Genomic DNA, 15158 nt, shown 5'->3' with positions numbered 1-15158 from the left:
TAAAGAATACATGCAGTATAGTAGTATGCAGAGCAAGGTATCAAAGTTCCCCTTTCTTATTCCCAACTCTTTCCACTTCCAAAGTACACATGTTAACAATTATACATTCTTTTAGGATTTTTTCTATGGATTTTCAAATTATAGTACATGTAAAAAATTTCTTCTAACTTCTAGAGTAGAATAATATAGCATGAATTGTTTTGTGACTAGTGGTTTTTACTTGAGTATGTCTTAAATATTTTCTCATAATGTGGCTCGTCTTTTACATGGCTGCATAATATTCCATATTTAGCCAAGGATGGAGAATTATTTCTAATTTTTTGCAGTTCTAAACTTTGCTGCAAGGAAACATCCCTGTGTATACATGTACTGATATTTATTTAGAATAGAGTTCTAGAAGTGAAATAGCTGAGTCAAAGTCTGTGTGCTTTTAAAATTTTGATGTATATTGCTAAATTGCTCTCTTAAAAAGGATGCCTCAGTTTACATTCCACCAGTTGCATACCTTGCCAGCACTTGCTGTTGTACATTTTAACATTTCCCCCAATCTGATGGGAAAAATTATAATCTCTAAAAATTTTACATTTCTCTGATAATGAGATCAAATATTTTTTCATGTGGTTATTTCTTTTTTGAATTGTCCTGATTTGACTTTTTTATATTCACAATTCTGTTGTAATTGATTTTTAAATATGAGTTTGGGGAATAAGATATAAGCTCTTTCATCACCTAACTGTGTTGAGTGGCAATAGCAGTGAGTTCCCAATACATTGATCTCTTTTCTTGCAAGATATGAATATCTATCTATCTTGTGAATATCTATCTGTGGTGCAGTATTGCTTCTACACGTGAATCACTGCAAACGTAGCGATTTTGCACAGTCACCTGTGTAAATTTCTCTAGTTTGTTTTTAACTTCAGAATTATTACTTTGAACTCATTAGATTTTTTCTTGTAAGATTAATAGACTTTCTAGGCAATAACAGAACTTTCAACCTACAATGTAAGTACATGAGTTTAATGAGCAGTTGTTCTTTTATTGCGTTATCACATTGCAGACTGTCATGAGGTTTTCCATTTTTGTATGAGTTTTGGTAATTGGTAAGTAAAATGGTTCTACAGAGGTGCATGACTCTGAGCTAATTATTTACCTTTCTGAAGTCTGTGTTTTTTTGATATGTAAAATGATGCAGTTTGACCAAGTGATGTCTATTATCTGACAACTAGAAATGCTGAAAAATGGAATGGGTTTCCTCTATGGTAGGTTTCTCTTTCCCTGGATATGATTAAGTCAGAGGCTTGACATCCAACTATTGTACTTTGGATGTTGTAGATGAGCATTGAACTAAAAGATTTTCGTGGACCATTCCATCTCTGAGAGTTTTGATTCCATGTTGAATGATTTAAACAATTTCATGAGTCTTGAGTTTCTGTGATGACAGTTTACCTAAAAGATTGTTAAACCAAGAAAGAGTGTTTGTTGTATCTAATTAGCTAGATTTTAATTCTCTGGCCTGAATTACTGTGTTATGACATGTGGGAGTTTTGAGAACAAGGGTTACATAATAGTAACTGGTCCTGCAACCTCTGAATGGATTTGGAATGAGAAAGAGTCCATCAGATGAAGCTAAACAATTTGCTCTCTAACAGTCTTTCACCAACTGTTTTTAAGATACCACACTTTTATACCACTATGCTAGAATTTAAAAATCTGTCATCTTTTTGTGCATCAAGAAACTACTCTGTTAGTTATTGCCTCTCCTTCCCTGAAACCCTGAGCCTGTGGTGTAGAGATAGATCTGTTTACCACCCACCCTCAGGACATGTAGACAAAAGATCAGACCTGGAAAAACGTGCCTTTAAGCACTGGGGTAAATTTTTTTATTTTCAAGATGTGCTAAAATAAAACGGACAATAGGAGTATAAGAAATACTAAATTTCAAGGAATTTAGAAAGTTCTAAAACTTAAAAAGAGAGACAGTCTGCATAACATAAAAGTTGTAAGAGAATCTGCTCAGCCAGGTAACAATATTCTAGCAGTATTTCCTGAACAGTTAAAGAAGGTGGGTGGTTCGGGGAAAGAGTTACTTACTGAAGCAGTCTTTAAATACTGACAAATTTGGTTTGTTTTGAAAGAAGATGTCTTCTAAACCTCTTATTTACCAAGTTAGAACTATGTTTAATAGCATTTTAATTGTTTTCCCCAGCCCTTAGTTTCCTATGAGATGTTAATTTTTTCTAATTGTGGTTTTATAAACTGCAGTACTTTCCTGTAGCTCTTTTATCATGGTTGAAAGGGGATTACTATACAACATAGGTAACAACAGACTGAAAATTAGAAAATCTTTACTGGTGGAAATGCAACAGGAGGAAATTTGACTCAGGTTGTCAACAGCCTTTTGTTAGCATCAATTTATATACAACCACTTATTAGGCACAGGGTAGAGACAGAAGAGAAGTGGAAGACACAAAACTTCTGCTCTTGGGATGCTGTAAATTCAGTTGAGGGTCATATAATATGTATATTAAAATTATTTTAAAATAAAGTACATGTTAGTGTCAAGTAAATCGTGTAATTGTACATGCATATGGGAGGATGCAGAATAAAGGAATGATTAGAGGATAATGCTGAGAGAATTCTTAGAGGAACAGAGAGGGTTTGAGGATGGAATGAGGAGAGGAACTTGAATACTGTTGAAGTGAGAGTTTGCCTCCTAGAGGTGGTATCATGTACCGAGTTTAGGAGATGCCATTGAATAAGCTCTGTGTAGAAAGCAGTGTAGAATTCACCTTTTCTATTTGTGTGATAAAAGCAACACTTCACTTTTAAACTTACACTTAGATGATGTTATCATCTGGGAGAACCTCTGAATCTAGAAAGTATGGTTATTCATTCTTCATTAACGATTCTGTTCTAGAGCCCTAAGTCATAGAAATTTAGACTGGAAGCATAGAGATTCTCTTCTCATTGTGATGTGAAGTAACTGAGCCCTGGAGATATCGTGGCTTGCCCAATGATCCCTGCTAGTGGGCGCAAAGCTATCACATGTATCTATTCCAGAGATGTTATGTGCATATACATCTATTTTTGTTGTTCTTTTTATATATGCCATACAGGCTGTGCTTTACTTTTCTCATTTTTTAAAAAATGGTTACATAAGATTCCATTATATGGAGAAAACTATCATTTATAAGCCTATCCCCTCCTATTGATGGACCCTTAGATTTTGATTTTTTTTAATGCAACATCACTTTTTAAAAAGGTGAAAATGTCTGCTTTGAAATTTTTTCATATGCATTAAGTAAATAGATACAAGTGTGTTCTTTTTCAGTATTTGAGAATTTTACTACTCTAAATATTTTTCTATCTTTTCTTATCTAAATTCAATAGTCTATCTGTAACTGTCACACTTTGTAAGTGATGATCTTTAAAGCAAATGTCATATCTCATAATTCAACATCCTGAGTTAAGGTAGTTTATTAATGCAAAGCTCATAAAACTCTTGATGTAGTCAGAGACTGTCCCAAAAGTTGTACTTGAAGTTGTATGACTCAAGGTGCATGTGAAATATAAAATGTTTGAATTAAAATTTGTATAGAATTTGCATTTAGAGAATATTACTGCTGATATTTCATAGCCATTCATCAGCATGTATGTGTGTAACTCACTGCTTGTTTTGCCTTTAGAACCTTTTGCCCAGAATAGCAGCCAAACTTGATGTTGCCCCTATTTCTGACATCATTGCAATCAAATCACCTGACACATTTGTGAGAACTATTTATGCAGGTGAGTACCCAAGGAAAATAATCAGCATGCTACATTTTTGTAAATTTTGAGAGCAAAAATTAATCTTAAAGATAGAATTTTAAAACATGGACCATCTTAAAGATTTCTGAGAAAAATCTCAGTCTTAGAACTGCTGCTAGACCATGACATGACAATTCTTTCTGATACAGAATGCACTTCTTTCCTTCCTGATCATTCAATATAGAGTGAGAATTTTCCAGTGATCAATAAAAATTAGATTTACTATTCAGTATATTTTGTAAGTTATGGAAAAGCAAAACTTTCTATTTTTTTAAAGTAGTATTTTCAGTCTTTTATGCTGCTTCTACTCCATTTCCATCTGCATTAAGAAATTCATTTAAGAAAAAAGAAATTCATTTCAGTGTCTCTTTAGTTGATTAATCTTTTGCTAAGCATGCTGGTCTTTAGTGGGTCTGGAGAAGGCAGTGAGCTCTTTGTTTGTAATTGATTGCAGTTGTGTGTTTCAATATAAATAGTCAATTCTCAAATCAGATCTTTCAACATTAGTAGTATTTAAGAGGAAATATTTGGTCATAGTTTAGGATACTCTTAATGTGATTGCTAATCTGTAAGAAATGTCTCAAATCCTGTTAAATTTTGGCACATCACAATTCTTGTCCTATCATGTTTCCACTTACTTTCCCTCTATTAGCATGAATAGTAGCAGCTCATGTTGTTGAGTTACCGATTGTTGTTTTTGGAGAAAGAAGCTTTTGTTTATATTCCTTTTAGGAAGAGTATAGCTGATTAGTGTGGCTGCCTCTTCCAGTTTGTTTCTTCCCTGCAGGTCAGCACTTGTTCTGTTTTTAAAGACATCCAAGGTTACAAGATATCCACTGATAGGTTTCCTCAATGTTATAGCCCTTTGTCCTATGCTTAGTTGAGGCAGAAAACAGCTACCTGGTCCACAGTTATTTCTTCCTTTGTGAAGTAAATTCTGAACCTCAAAGGAATACATTTTTTTAATTTAAATAAATGTGTATTTCAGGAAATGCTTTATGTACAGTGAAGTGTGATGAAAAAGTAAAGGTGTTTTCTGTCCGGGGAACATCTTTTGAAGCTGCAGCAACAAGTGGAGGTAGTGCTGGTTCAGAAGAGGGTGAGTGTTTGTTTCTACCTGTTTGTGTTTGTTTTAGTTTCTTATTTTTCAGTTCACAGATAATGTTAGAATAAGAGATGGTCTCTAGTTAAATTTCTAATGCAAAGTGATCGAGAGCTCAGTCTAGATGATATTCCCAAGCTTGTTCAAAAATAAGAAATAATTATAACATGTCTTTAAATGTCGTTTTTGGTACTGGGTACTAATCGCTTTGGTGTATGTACATCAAAGGGGTAGGAGAGAAGGGGTCCATTAAGATTAATGTGTTATTTTGATGTCAGGGTTTTCTACTCTCCTCTCACTGTTTCCTGTTAAAATAGAGATTGAGTATAACAGAAGAATGTAATAATAGTAAAGGCATGAAGGGTGTTACACTTTGATATATACAGTATCTTACTGAACCCCGTAGAGAGTGCTATTCCAGTTTTACAGGTAGACCCAGAGAATTAAATGACTTCTCAAAAGTTATACAGCTAATGAGGTAAAGGCTGGAATCTTGCCCCTTTAAGTCTTTCCAAAAACCAGAATGAAATTAGGAGCCAAAAAATTCACAGTAACTGAAAAACTCAAATTTCATGGAATTAATTCTTTGTGTATTTCTCTTCAAGATTATTTTTATTGTAGAACTTGAACTCATAGTCATTTTTTTGTTCTATATATCAATACATGCAGTATCAAGTACTTCCCCGGTGGGCATATCAGAATGGCTGGACCAGAAATTAACAAAAACTGATCGACCAGAGCTAACAGGTGCCAAAGTGGTGGTATCTGGTGGTAAGTGAAATCTTGTAGTTTATTAATTTTAAAAGATGATGTAAACTTTAAATACTTTGCTTTTACTAGTGTTTATTTTAGGGGAGCACAGATTTTTTTTCCCCCAGATGTAAGAAGTAGGTAAATTACAAATATTACTCCCATTTTACCAATTAGGAAAATGAAATCATGAGTTTAAGAAATAATTCGCGATTTCCATTGTAAATCTGTGTCATTGGCACCAGGGGGAGCATGGTACAAATCTCAACTCTGGCTTTGCAACTTGGTATTTTTGTCTTTTTGACTGACTTCTATGTTATTCTGAAGAGTATGGTTGGCTTCTGAATCATAGAACTGGTTGCAGTCTCAGGATCGTGTTGTATGATTCCCATCCTTCACTCTAGTTTGAAAGACTTGCAGGTCTCTATGGAAAGCTCTGAAATTTTCTTTGCATTTAATACAAAAGCTGTTAATATTGCACAGATTTGCTTCTGTTTGTATGTCATGCTCCCTCCTTAAAAGAAAAATTATAGCTTGCTGACTTTTTGAAAAAATGACTTATGATTTAAAAATCTTTTCAAACTAAACATCAAATGAAATATTTAAGCTTCCAAACAGCCTCATATTGGAAGTAGCATTGTGAGGAAATAATTTAATATTTCAAAAAGGTGTATCTGACTCGTTTATTCACTTATTTATTCAAGAAATGCTTGTTGGATATATATATTCTCTACCATGTCCATTGCAAAGTGCTGGAGAAGCAAAAAGGAAAGGCAGGTTATTCTGGCTCTTAAGGACTTTAAAGTCTAGTGGAATGACTTCCATTCAAACAATAACTTCTTTCAGTTGTTCAGTTAAGTATTGATAAATACTGTGGATATAGCAGTGATGAAGATAGATATGGATCCTGTATTTAAAGAGTTTTTGTTGTAGTGGGGAAGACTGATTTTAAAGACTGATTATACAATTAGTTAACCTGTTAGTTAATTACAGTAGTTCTGACTGCTTTATAGGAGAACAGGAGTATCATTGGAGAAGCCAGGAAAGGCTTTGTATAAGAGATGGCAGTTGTGTAATATGAAGATTCACTCATGTATACAAAGTTGCAAAATTTTTATGGAATGGAGTTTATATTTGCTTAATTTTTTCCCATCTTTTTAAATTAGGTCGAGGTTTGAAGAGTGGAGAGAACTTTAAGTTGTTGTATGATTTGGCAGATCAACTACATGCTGCAGGTAAAGTTACTTTCCCTAGAAAAATGTCCCCATTTCATTGGAAATATTTTTTCTTTATTGTTTCATTTACATGTAAGTCACTCAAGGCTGCAGATTTTCTTTTTGCTTTCTTTGGTTTTCAACTCTTCTATCTGAAACAGTTTTCTCAGTCTTTGGAGGTATAAATGGTAAAGAATTCAGTAAGGAGAGGGTGTCCTCAATTTTTCTTATTTATGTGACAATCCTAATGTTTGCCAAATTTTAGTAGTTTTTACCATTAAAAAAAATTAAATGTCAGCTTTAGTGCCTATATCATATTCAGGAATGCCCTTGTTTTCTTTCTTTTTTGGTGGTCTAATGTAATCCTCTTCTACAAGTAGAAATTAACATTTAATGTTATTTTAAAAATTTATAGAGAACATAAATTTATAGAGAACTTGTTTTTAAAAGTGTATTGAGAATGAAATGTTTTTTTGAAAAATCAGAAAATTAAAAATATTTTGTTTTTTAATTATACAACTATTAGGTGAATATATCCTTCTTTTTAAAAAAAAAGTCTCAGTTCTGTCTTCCCCCTTTTAAGAGTTTTGTGTATAACTTTCTAGGCTTTTTATATGCTTTTATATTATCTAACATGTGTACCCATAGAAGCAGTTATGGTTTTGTCTGAATAAAGGCATAGTATTGACTATAATCAGATGGTGGTATTTGAGGATGTTTATTTCATTTCATTTTTTAAAAATTGAAGTATAGTTGTTTTACAGTATTGTGTCAGTTTCTGGTGTACAGCACAGTGATTTAGTTATACATATATATACATTTTCTTTTTTGTATTTTCCATTATGATTTATTATAGGATATTGAATATAGTTCCCTGTGCTATACAGTAGGACCTTGTTGTTTATCTATTTTATATATAGTAGTTTGTATTTGCTAATCCCAGACTCCTAATTTATCCCTCATCCACCCACTTTCCCCTTAGGTAACCATAAGTTTGTTTTCTATGTCTGTGAGTCTGTTGCTATTTTGTAAATAAGTTCATTTTTGTCATATTTTAGATTCCACACGTAAGTAATGTCATATGGTATTTGTCTTTCTCTTTCTGAATTACTTCACTTAGTATGATAATCTCTGGATATCCATGTTCTGCAAATGACGTTTCATTCTTTTTTTATGGCTGAGTAGTCTTCTATTGTGTGTATATACCACATCTTCTTTATCCATTCATTTTGTCAAAGGACATTTAGGTTGTTTCTGTGTCTTGTCTATTGTAAATAGTGCTACTGTGAACATTGGGGTGCATGTATCTTTTTAAATTAGAGTTCCCTCTGGGTATATGCTCAGGAGTGGGATTGCTGGATCATATAGCAGTTCTATTTTTAGTTTTTTAAGGAACCTCCATACTGTTCTCCATAGTGGCTGTACCAATTTATGTTCCCACCAGCAGTATTGGAGGGTTCCCTTTTCTCCACATCCTCTCCAGCATTTATCATTTGTGGACTTTTTAATGATGGCCTTTCTGACCAGTGTGAGGTGATACCTCATTATAGTTTGGTTTGCATTTCTCTAATACTTAGCAATATTAAGCATCTTTTCATGTGCCTGTTGGCCGTCTGTATCATTCATTCATTCTTTAGTTGAACAGATACTTACCGAGTGTCTACCATATGGCAGGCACTAGTTAAGAGCTAGGGAAAAAGCACTGAACCAAATAAGCAAAATCTTTTCCTTTGTGGAAGTTATATTTCTATTTGGGAGAGACTAGACTTTATATTAGTTTCCTGTGGTTACTGTAACAAATTACCATAAACGTGGTGGCTTAAAACAGCAGAAAATTACTCTCTCAGAGTTGCATAGGTCAGAAGTGTGTTGACATCGAGGTGTTGGCAGGACCACACTCCCTGTGGAGGTGAATCTGTTTCCAGCTACAGTGGCTGCCCTGGCATTCCTGAGTTTACGGCCACATCCCTCCAGTTTCTGCCTCTTCTGTTTTCAGTAACCTCTGTGTCTGTAGCATAACTCCCTCGGTGTCCCTCTTACAGGGACACATGTGATGCCATTTAGAGCCCTCCTAGATAATGCAGGATAAGCATCTTCTCCCAAGAGCTGTTAAATCTGCTGTGACAGGTAAAATTCACAAGTTCTGGGGATTAGAAAGTTAATTTATCTTTGGAGGGGCCATTTTTCTGCCTACCATAGACACTGAACACAATAAATTAGTAAATAGTACAGTATGTTAGAAGGTAGTAAATGCTATGGAAAATGATAGAACAGGAAAAAGAGGAGTGTTGTAGAGAGAGGATTACAGTTTTAAATAAGCTAGTCAGAGTAGGCTTTAATGGGATGGACATCTGAATAAAGTTTTGAAGGAGATCAGGAAGCAAACCAGGAGGAGATCTGAGAGTATGTCTCAGGTAGAGGGACCAGTAAAGTGCAAAGGGTTTGGCTAAGGCAGGAACATGTCTGGCCTCTGATGACTAGCAGGGAACCCAATGTGACTCGAAGGAAAAGTGCAGAGAGAGAGAGTAGGAAGAGATAAGATTGGGAGTAATGAACCAGATCACATAGGGCTTATAGGCCTTTGTAAGGAGATTGCTTTTCTCTGAGTTAAGTGGGGACCCATGGGAAGGTTTGAGTAGAAGGGGAACGTGATCTGACACATAGTGAAAGTATCACTCTGGCTACAATTTTGAGAATAGCCTGTAGGGTGATCAGTTCAGTAGCAGGGAGATTGATTAGGCTATTTCAGTCATTCAGGTGAGAGATGCTCATGATTTGGACCAGGATAGTAGCAGTAGAGATGGGGAGAAGTAGTCAGTTTCAGGATATGTATTTGAAGGTAGAGCCACTGGGATTTCCTGACAGATTAGATATAGATGATGAGGAGAAGTTTTTGTTTGGCAGCTGGTAGGATGGAGTTGCCATTAGCTGAGATGGGGAATACCCCAAGTGGTGCAGTTTCCAAGGAGAGATCAGTAGTTCAGTTTTGGGCATGCAGTCAGTCCTCCGTATCTAGATTCAACCAACCATTGATCAAAAATATTTGAGGGAAAAAGATTCCAGAAATTTCCCCCAAAAAAGCAAACCTTGAACTTGCCTCACACGGGAAACTATTTACATAGCATTTACATTGTCTTTATAATTATTTACATAGCATCTACGTTATTAGGCATTACAAATAATTTAGAGATGATTTAAAATATAGACAGTACTTTGTGGATGTTGCGTTTTTTATAAATTGAAGGTTTGTGGCAATTCTGTGTTGAGCAAGCCTATTGGTGTTGTTTGTCCAAGAGCATTTGCTCATTTCATGTCTCTGTGTCACATTTTGGTAATTCTCACAATATTTCAAACTTTTTTTTATTATTATTGTATTTGTTATGGGGATCTGTGGTCAGTGATCTTTGATGTTACTATTGCAAAAAGACTACCACTTGATGAAAGCTCAGGTGACTAGAAATTTTTAACAATAAAGTATTTTCTAATTAAGGTATGTGCATTCTTTTTTTAAAGACATAATGCTGTAGATTGTAGTATAAACATAATTTTATTTGCACTGGGAAACCAAAAAGTCCACGTAACTTGCTTTATTGTGGTGGTTTGGAACCGAACCAGCAATATTTCTGAGGTGTGCCTGTATACAGTAGGATGTTGGTAGGTTATATGCAAATACTGTGCCATTTTATATAAGGGACTTGAGCATCCTGGGATTTTGATATCCTCGGGGGTCCTGAACCCAGTCTCCTGCAGATACTGGGGAATGACTGTACTATGTTTTGAGATGTCTAATAATGGACATCCTAGTAGAGATTTCAGTTAAGCAGTTGGAATAGGAATGTGTTCATTGGAGAAGTTTGGGCTGGAGCTATAAATTTGGGTATTAATTACATTTAGATAGTATTTGAAGCTGTGAAACTAGATGAAATCATCAAAGGGATTGAGTGAAAATTAAAAGGGGTCCCAGGACAAAGCCCTAGATACTGTAAGATGGAGGTAGGAGAGAAGGGGAGAATGAGACCAAAAAGTAATGGGTTAAGTAAGGTAGGAAAACCAGGATAGAGTCTGATGTTTTGGAATGCAGGTGAAGTGTTTCTTTACATAAGGGAGTGATAAACTATGTTAAATGCTGCTTATAGGTCAAGAAGTCTGAGGACTGAAAACTGCCTAATGGATTTAGCCACTCAGAGATCATTGGTGATTCTGAGCATCTTTAGTAGGGTATTGGGAGCAAAAACCTGATTGGATTTGGTTTAAAAGAATGGTCCTAATAGTGGCTAAATGGCTGTATTCATGATAAGCAAAGCCCAGTAGTATGAAGATGGTGTCAGACAAAGCAACGTCTGCAGAGAGAGTGGCACCAGAATTCTTGCCCCAGGGAACATCTCGACAGATAGATGGAAGATACAGAGAAGTGTGGCTTGCTGATACTGGGCTGTGGCTGTATGAGTTCCAGAAATGGTAGTGTAAGGGTTCAGGAACTGGGGAGCAGTGGAAGATGGTGCAGATTAGGGAGCATGTGGGGCATTATAGGGATCAGTGTGTGGGTTATAAAGGGTAACCTTTGGGTCTGGGTCTTGTTGCGGTGACTGATCTAAATAAAGGGCAGGGTGTGATCAGTGACTCGATAGCAGTGGTGCGACTGTGAATGTTAGGAGGTAGTGAGGAGTATTGTCTGGGGCTCCTTTCTTTGCTCTCTAGATAAAGATGAAGAGGACCTGAGGCTCACTGTTGACCTTTGCTGGGAGATGTGTGGCTCTCCTCCAAGTATGGTGTTCCTAGTTGACTCCTGCTGAATGACGATAGAAGGCTAGTTAAGTTGTAATTTTTATTTTTAGATAGAAAATACTGGTTAAACCTTTGTCTTGTATTATATGTAACTCTTTTCTTTATCTGGTCCCAGGGGTAATGATATTATAGTACCTTTTTTTTTTTTCCTAAAGCTGTGAAGTTATTACATAAAGGAGCATTATATAATATCCCAAACAGGTTATAATATATGTTTTATGTATGTACTACATTAATGTCTTTTCTTTTTATAGTTGTCAGTGAATATCCCAAATAGCTGAATAATAGAGCTTAAACAAATGACAAATATTTTTTCCCCTTAGTTGGTGCTTCTCGTGCTGCTGTTGATGCTGGCTTTGTTCCCAACGACATGCAGGTTGGACAGACGGGAAAAATAGTGGCACCAGTAAGTACTACAAAAAAAATATGCCATGCAGAACTCTGTGGGGATAAGAAATATGTGTATTTGCGGAAGCGCCATCTCAGTGATTTATATCCTGTTCATTGTATCTAAGCAGTTAGCCATTACCATGGGGAATGTGTCCTTCTCACAAGTCTTTGGATTTCTTGGTCTCAGTAAAATGCAGAGCAGTTCTTAAATCCAGCACTGTTCTTCAAATTTTTTAAAGCACTAGAATACTTTGTCAAATTCATGTCACAACACTAAACATAAAATTGATAGAAGCAACATTTTATTATTAAATGGATTTTATAAGTTCACATTAATATTTATTTACCATAAAGCCTATATATTATATATCAGTAAAAAAGATGAATCTATATTAAGAACACAATCTCAAAATTGGGGGCTGTAAATGACAACTGTAGTCTTATATCTTCCTAAACACTTAATTTATTTCTGTATTTTATCTAGTTGCATGAAATTCAGAAAATTCTTATCTGTATAGACAAGTGATACTAGACTATTCTTCAGTTAAAACTATCCAAAACTTACAAAAGGAATACTTTGGTTTCAAAGTTGAATCATTAACAAATGTTTAGTGATTGTTTACATTTTTTAGATGATGTAAGTTCTCAGTGAATAGGATTCTCAGCCAGTTTAAATCTTTATTGTGTGGAGGAAAATGAGTTTTTAATATATTTCAAAATGTGTGTTTTTAAGGTATTGCAAAACAAGGTATTAAGTAATACCTATTTTAGAAAAATCTCGTATCTCAGTTCCCTGCTCTATCACGTGTTCATTCAGAAATTCAAAATAGTCACAATTTTCAAGTCTTGTCTTTGAAGTTTGTTTTGAAGAGTTCAGTACTTTCTTTTAAAAATTTGGGTTGTTGTCTTTTTATTGCCTCTTTATTCATTGTCTTTTGATGAGCAGAAATTTTAAATTTTTATAAGATCTAATGAATTGATAGTTAATACTTTTAATCTGGTGTGGTACATATATGTATTTTTTTTGATGGAAATCTTATTTGTCCTGGTTTACATGAGTAGATATCTTCAGGCTTGAATTTACAAAAGATCTGACCCACAACCTTCGTATTCAATAATACTTCTACAGGAAGGTATGGTGAGACAGACTTTTATTTGTGTTGACTGAAAGGGAACACTTGTTACTAAGCAGGATAGCAGAATGACAGGGAATGACCAGTGGCATCCTTACCTGTCTTGAAAATAAATGTCATCCAGTCTGCTTTCTTCAACATTGCTGTCAGGAATGTAAGGTTACTGAAAAATTTTTCGTAAGGAATTTAAATGGGTTAAAGGCTTTGAAGACCTTCTTTAACATAAATTATGTAATCCCCAGAGATTCTGATTCATTAACTCTGAATTAGACTTGGACATGTGTGTGTGTGTGTGTGTGTGTGTGTGTATAGATATCTATATATATCTCTCTATATATGTATTTATTTGTGTATGTGTGTATTTTTCTTTAAGGCTTTTAAACTTTGAGATGATCTCAAGTTTACAGGAAACTTACAAGTGCAGAGTAAGAATCTATATGTTTGGGACTATCTGAGAGTAAGCTGCTGAGATGATTCCTCATTATCTCTAAATGTGTAGGACATTCTCCTATAAAACCACAGTACACTTTTTAAAATTAGGATATTAACATTGATACATGAATACCGTCTAATCATCAGACTCTGTTAAGGTTTTGCCGGTTGTCCCAGTAACGTCCTCTATAGCAAAAGACTGTAGTTCATAATCACATGTTGCATATAGTTGTCGAATGTCCTTCCATCTCACACAGCTCCTGTCTTACTTTGACTTCTGTTGACTTTTTCAATTTTTCACAGTATTTTTAAGAATAAATTCCTCTTTTCCCTAAGTTAGAGAACTCTTATCAGTTTCATCTTCTTCAGCATCTTTTGATGTAGATATTGCAGCTGTGGGTTAGACAGTGAGTCTTCTGTATTTTAGTATAAATATTAGCAAAATCTAAAATAATAGTTTTAGATAAATTTTAAAATGTATAAAAGTTTTCCAAAAGATTTAAGTGTTATTGCTATATAAGACAACAAAATATGCTTCCTGTGTTTCCTTGTAGGCACAAGGAAATCTTTGAGATTTCAAATATCAATTTATTGGATGATAATGAGGTTACAGAAATTATAACAGTTGTAACTGTAAGAACATAAGCTACTGTACTGAGAACAAATTGAATTAATCTCTCTTAAGCATTCGTATTTATTCTTAAAAGCTACTACCTTGAACAGTTTTTAGGAAACGCAAAAATACAGATGCATATCTTCTAGTAGTTATCAAAATAATAGTTTCCTCCAAAGTCATGTAGCCACTGGGAAACTCCACTATATAGTTGTGATAGAATGAGAAAAAAGGACAAATACATTTTAGTATTCCTATGAAAATATTTTGACCTTGCAGACCCCTGAAAGGGTCTTGGGGCTTCCAGGGATGTGCAGACCATTTTTTGAGAATCACTGACCTAGTACTTCTGGGTCACATTATACACATTGACTAATATGTGTAGAGATTATGGATTCTGTTATATTTCTTTTGAGAGTATTAATTTTTGTTTTAGGAGGCAGTTAACTTGGCTGAACTTGAACCTCAAATTCTCTTTTGTTTCAGCCTAGCCAGGCAGCTTAGGGGCCACCTCCGACATATCTAATGCGGGGTCAGCTAGAGTTTTGAGCAGAGTATTTATGCAGAGTTTGTGGTTCTCCCTCTGGAACTTTTTCCTCCTAGCTAATGTCATAGCCACAAATACTGTCTTCTGTGTTTCGTCCACTAATAAAACTGCAGGTTTCTATCCAGATTGGCTGCTTTCTGATTGGCATTTATCCCCCTTGTGGGAAATCTGCAAACGTCCCAAGGGAAAAAGCAGAGGTTTATGGTGGGCTCTTCTCCTTGTGCCTCCCTCTCCTTCAGCATTCTGACTTCTCAAGGGCTGTCTGTCTTGGTTGATCTCTAATGTATTTAAACAGTTGCTGTCTGTATTTTAACCAGGTTTCAGTTTTTCTTCACAAGAGGGGGCTAGTTTAATACAAACTACTCCCTCAGGGCCACAAGTGGGA

General features: G+C 35.0%; 1 protein-coding gene across 1 annotated transcript in view; it reads left to right on the top strand.

The window, feature by feature from the left end:
• The window catches only part of ETFA (electron transfer flavoprotein subunit alpha), a 62167-nt gene that overhangs the window by 14707 nt on the left and 32302 nt on the right, over positions 1 to 15158 (top strand). The window contains exons 5-9 of the mRNA XM_015243143.3: positions 3687 to 3786; positions 4796 to 4906; positions 5579 to 5680; positions 6826 to 6894; positions 11982 to 12064. Of these exons, the coding sequence (XP_015098629.1) occupies positions 3687 to 3786; positions 4796 to 4906; positions 5579 to 5680; positions 6826 to 6894; positions 11982 to 12064 (465 nt within the window). The remainder of the gene's footprint in view (positions 1 to 3686; positions 3787 to 4795; positions 4907 to 5578; positions 5681 to 6825; positions 6895 to 11981; positions 12065 to 15158) is intronic.

This window comes from Vicugna pacos, chromosome 27 (assembly GCF_048564905.1).
Source record: "Vicugna pacos chromosome 27, VicPac4, whole genome shotgun sequence".
In the NCBI taxonomy this organism is placed as follows: domain Eukaryota; kingdom Metazoa; phylum Chordata; class Mammalia; order Artiodactyla; family Camelidae; genus Vicugna; species Vicugna pacos.
Note: the sequence above shows the minus strand (reverse complement) of the source record. Positions and strands in the feature narration are given on the sequence as shown.